The 5648-nt window shown below is 35.6% G+C and overlaps 1 protein-coding gene across 1 annotated transcript; it reads left to right on the top strand.

Annotated features, from left to right (window-relative positions):
• Window positions 1-2777: 2777 nt before the first annotated feature.
• On the top strand, window positions 2778-3673 carry Pban (pheromone biosynthesis-activating neuropeptide). Its single transcript, XM_014349276.2, has 2 exons — window positions 2778-2961; window positions 3342-3673. The coding sequence occupies exons 1-2, from the start codon at window positions 2778-2780 to the stop codon at window positions 3644-3646; spliced, it is 489 nt and encodes a 162-aa protein (XP_014204762.1). The 3' UTR covers window positions 3647-3673.
• Window positions 3674-5648: the final 1975 nt, after the last annotated feature.

A 5648-nucleotide genomic window follows, 5' to 3' on the forward strand; every position in this document is an offset into this window, starting at 1 on the left:
CCATTAACATAATTTGTTTTTATTTATACTAATGTCCGCGTGTTTACAGAAAATTTTGAAAAAAAATTTCAACTAGAGGCAAATAGATCATTTTACAAAAACGGTGATATTTTTAGGGGTAAAAAATTTAGGGAAACACAAGTTCATTTAAAATCATACATTTTTCAGCGTTTTATCGTAATTTTTTTATATTTTATCATAAAAAAAATCAAAGACATTTTCTTTCAAAATACGTAATAAGATAATATTGAAAAAAATTCGATATGTGGGTGTGTATGGGCGTAAGTAAATTTATGTTTACAATCAGTCATATTTATGGATATCGTCGATAGACTTTGAAAATTTGGTTTTTTTTTCTTTAGATACTCTTGAAAAATAAATTTAGTCATTGTTTATTTTTTTTGCGCGTGAAAATCATATTATTATTTAATAAAATTAAGATCCCCAACCATTACCTAATATTCCAAGATTGTGAGCACAAATTTTTGTACAAAACAATGGTAAAATTGAACTTAAAAGAAAAACAAAAAAAAAAGAAAATTCCTTTCTCCACCCCATGACGAACTTTCCTGGCCAAAAGTATCTTGGCCGTTCTCGATTCACAATAAAATTTAAGATGACCTCGTAATTTACTCGTGTACACGAGCAAAATGAGGATCTAAAAATATCTCCATCCCTCTCTCTCACTTACACACTCGCACACGTATCGGCAAGCATTTGCGTCTTTCTTTCTATTATTAGCCGGATTTCCAAATCGACTTCCAATGTGATTGAAGGCGGGATCGTCGCACTCCACGGGGCGCTTTGAGATTTCTCTCTCTTTATCTCCGAATGCTCCATCCCTCATTTGTCACGCTTTTGTCGCTGTCTGCTTCCGCTGTTTCAGCGTTTTTCCCTAATTTTATGTTCAGGTATGTAGTAAAATATAAAACCAAATCTTTGATAAACATAATGAGCAATACAACAAACAAATGTACTTGAAAATACGATGTAGTGCAATACACCGCTTGAGATAAAATAATACTTTACGATGAATCGAGAAAATCATCCTCACCGCTGGTACTTCATCTGGCACATGGGATTTAACAACATTGTTTTATTTTTAAATGTTGCTGGCTATATTTTCATGCTCTTTTATGAAATTGAATAAAAGTTATGAAATCAAATGTTAGAATTATAATACTATTTTGTGTGCACGTAAATTATCTGATTGACAATACTGATATATACTTTTTAGTATTCGAAGATAAAACTTTTTATTCTATTTGTACAAACTTCCAAACATTTATTCACACATATTATTATTATTATTTAAATTAAATTTCTAAAAGATTTCATGATTTCACAATATTTTTTTGATGCCAATTTATTTTTGTTTATAAATGTAGTTACAAAATGATTCCAGTTTATTTTGTGATCAAACACATAGTGGAATATTTATTAATCAACAAATTATCTTTTTTCATAGTTTAAACTTAAACATTTTAAACAATTGATACAAAGAGGTTGTTAAACATCAAACATTTTCCGTCACGTAATGTGTAACATACTTGTAAGCTGCTCCAGGGGTGTGTTTCCTATTTTTCTTATAGTTTCATAGTGTTTATTTTTCTTGTTTTCGTGAATGTAAAATTGGTCAGATCTCGCAATAATTAAATCTTCGTTTGAAAGCCTTGGAAAGTAACCAAAAATTTATAGCTGTTCCCCTGTGCACGCATACGTTACCTCGGCCTCAACAGCTGGTAAATTGGTATAATTTTTCCATCATTTACTAAGCCGTGTACTTCGTCGAAAAAAGTTCCATAAAAGGTTAAAAAAAAAAAAAAAAAAAAAAAAAAGAAAAAAACCTTGAGGCGCGAATAACCAACATAATCGTGTAATCGTATACTCCGATATCCACGCACGACACGGTCTAGCGCCCAAACCGATGCACAATTTTGTCTTTGGACACCAGGTAGATCGTACAAACGCAAAATCTCGTATGTACCAGGCAAATTTTTTCCCTTCCCATCGCCAGGGAGCGTCGAACAAGAGTATCCCAGAAAAACCTACAGAGTTACACGCCGAACGACCCACGCGCCGGTCAATCGATCCTCATCACGCATGCACCACGACTCGCGTAGCACCGGCAGCGTCGTCCTAATTGATAAAAATCGTGGCTACATCCGCAGGAGGCTGGGAGTATGTACGTACAGTCGCCTGGGGGAGAATAAAGAAAAAAAGGGACACGCAAAAAGACGCACCACCCCGGGGTCCAGGGTATAAAAGCCTCGGGAACCACCGATCGTGGCACAGTCCTTTGCCGGAGACGCAGTCGAGAGGTAGGTACCAGGGCCAAGACCTACGACACACACATAAATATACATAAATATACGCTCTGGTTGCTGTGCAAGTGCGCGGATTGAATATTTTGTTGCAAGATCACAATTATATTTATACGTGCATATATATACTTACCTTGGCCGAAAGGAAGATGAGATCGGCTTGCAGACCGGAGACGATCGTCTGTGCACTCGCTGTTCTGCTGGTTCACCAAGTTGTCGGTCAGTACAATTATACACATTCTCATTATTAAACGCGAGCCCTTCAAAGTTTACCCAGCACGTGCATCTATATGATTTTGATATGTCACCTGCACTCGCGAGTCAAATACATAGTCTTTCGCGTAAAAAGTATAAGAAGGGGAAAGGGTCCTCCGTATATCCGGATGGTTTTCAGGCGACAGGCACAGCTCGCAGGTGGTCGAGAGCCCGCGGGTCGAGAGGAGCGGCCTGGAAATGGCGCAGGACTGCGAGGGCAGCTGGTGCAAGTCCCAGCACGAGAGTCCCCTGAGGACGAAGCTGTGGTTCGGCCCGAGGCTGGGCCGCAAGCGCCGGTCCTTCGGCCCACTGTTCCCGGCGACGAGGGCAAGCGCCGAGGCTTACGACGCGCTCCTCGCCGATCTCTACAGTGTGCCCGGTGGTGAGACTTCAATTTCACGGGGAATAATAATAATTTTAAAAGACACGTGTCACCGAAGCTCACTCCAACGATCGGTGAATTTTTTTTTGATTCAACGAAAAACAATAATTGCTAGTCGAAATAAGACAATAACAAGTAGAGTTGATATTACAGTTATTATGAAAATTATACAAAGTAATGATTGCATTGCTTGAATACTTTGTTTTTTTTTTTAATTTCATTTATAAAATTAACGGCACCATTTTCAACAGAAAATAAGTTTATTTAAGAGGTACTTGGTTATAAAAACAAGTTTCTGTAATAAATAAAAAAAAAAAATAATAATAATAATAAATAAAAATCTGTAAAATAATCTAAATGTGTATATTGTTACCCAACAGCGTTGAAACTCCAGAAACTGACCGCTTCGCCGCAGGGTGTGATCGGCGCCAAGGAGAAGCGGCAGGAGACGACCTTCACCCCGAGACTGGGGCGCGACCTCGGCAACGTGTACCCGATCTACGACCTCGCGCGTCTCCTCTACGAGCAAGTCCGCGAGTTGGAGGACAGCGAGCAGGAGCAACAGACGCCACCACCGAACTTTCCCCCCAGGCTGGGTCGCAATCTCCTGCTCACCGAGTCGTCGACTACGGGGCTCGCTCGCGAGCAGATGCTCCGCTATATTTTGCAGCAGCTCGACTTGTAAGAGTATATAGCAAGGCACTCGCGGTGTTGTTCGTCTCTTTTGATTTTTTTTTTTTTTTATTTTAATTTTTTTTTTTTTAATTGTACAAATGGCGATCATCACGAGACCGGCAACAGAATAATTATGTATTTTTACGAGTGGTTCTTCGAGAGATCAGGGAAAATCCCAAGCAGTGGCTTTTTTAAGATTATTATGGTTCCTTTATCGGAGTGCAAGACGGCCGTTTATGTCTTGGATGCTTGAGATATTACGTATCAGTATTTGTTTCTTTCGTTACAAATCAATTGTTTTTATTATTAATATTATTACTATTATTATTATTATTATTATTATTATTATTATTATCATCATCATTATCATAAAGAAAATAAGTTTTTTCAAAAGAAAAAAAAGTGTAATTTTTTTTTTTATCAATAAAGTGCGGAAAAGTTAAATCACAAAAAAAAAAAAAAAAAAAAAAAACTATGACAAATATTTCATTGATCAGTCGCCATCGATACTGTATACATCTATACCATTTGTAATACGTTGAATGAATTTATGATATGATTTAAAAAAAAAAGTGTACTACGTACTTAATGACGTTACCAAGAATCTGATGATTGACTCAAACACACACCGATGTATTACACATAATATATAACTGTTACGAATATTTATATATAGGAAATAAAATGTTATTTACGATAAAGAAGAATTTAATTTTATTTGTTGTACCTCGAAATATATGGTAAATTTTTTAAAGGTTCTTTTTAGTCTCTAAAAATTTATTTATTCACAATGGATATCGAGTTTACAAAAAATGCAAATCGTACAACTGCAAAAAAGTAAACAGCTACTGTTACAATTAATTAAAAATCAAGTTTAAAACGAACAAAAAAGTTAAATTTTTTTTTTTTTAATTCATATATTTGCGTTAAAAATTGTGTTAACCAATAAAATTAGTGTACCTTGAATTTGATCAGTTTAAGAGTTCTTTTAATTATTGTATCATTAGAGTAACGTAATATTTTCAGTATAAAGATATTATATTGAAAAAAAATTCATTTCCAACTTGTTTTATATCAATTCAAGAACATATATCTAGATAATAACCCACTTTATTTATGGCTATGGAAGATAATACATAATTTGTATCGTCCAAAAGTCATTTGTAAAATCTCGAATGAAATAAAACATTTGTACTAAAATTCAATCTATAAATTTCACCCACGCGTCCAAAGCGCTTCCGATGAAAAAAAAGTCCTTCGAGAGCTACGATTTTTCTTCGTTTGGCGGTTGAATTGACGCAGTTTTAACATACTCGCGTCTATTAACTCAGCACTGCTGTCGAACGCGTCACGCGGAGACAACAGGATCAACGGCTTTCCCGTGATGTATCTCCCGCAGCTCCGTTCCTTTGAATTTGCACCGCTGTTTCTGCTGAGCTTTCACATCCCGTTCAGTCAGATTAAGTAATTGGTACAAAGTGTTTTCCACCTCCGACAGTAAGAACAATTCATTTGGTTGATATTTTTTTTCCTTTTTTTTCTCAAACCGACTTTTTTTCATGTCTGCTTTTCGTAACCATCCATTATTTAAATTACGTATAGAAGCAAAGTGTAACTTCTCCTGAAAAAGGAAAATTTCCAAAGGTGATGTGGGAAAGTTAATTGGAGACATACATTGAAGTCTTTCTCTGAAAGTCTATTAAAGTTTAAGTCTTTCAAAGACTTTGTAAATTTTTCGGAGCTAAGTACAAGTGTCACACTTGACGCAAATTACAAGAACAAACCCGAGTGGAAATGAAGGGAAAAAAATAATGAGCACCAACAGACAGGGAGGATTTCGGTTTTTTTGTTCTTTTTTATTATTTTATTTTCACAAACGTTACAATTCTCAAGTACACATACACCAGATTCATAATCATCATAATCATCAAACACATGGTAAAATTATTTTCATCCTTCTCACAATTATTGTGTAAATTATAGCGTCTGTTTCAATTATCATCATCATCATC

The sequence above is a fragment of the Copidosoma floridanum genome, unplaced genomic scaffold (genome assembly GCF_036245765.1).
Source record: "Copidosoma floridanum isolate Cflo_tuat_1 unplaced genomic scaffold, Cflo_Japanese_pri ptg000030l, whole genome shotgun sequence".
In the NCBI taxonomy this organism is placed as follows: domain Eukaryota; kingdom Metazoa; phylum Arthropoda; class Insecta; order Hymenoptera; family Encyrtidae; genus Copidosoma; species Copidosoma floridanum.

Excerpts from the sequence above, each read along its gene's own strand:
- Pban (XM_014349276.2), top strand. The coding sequence starts at position 2,778 with ATGGCGCAGGACTGCGAGGGCAGCTGGTGCAAGTCCCAGCACGAGAGT. Across the intron at positions 2,962-3,341 it reads TCTCTACAGTGTGCCCGGTG|CGTTGAAACTCCAGAAACTG; the intron begins GTGAGACTTCAA and ends GTTACCCAACAG.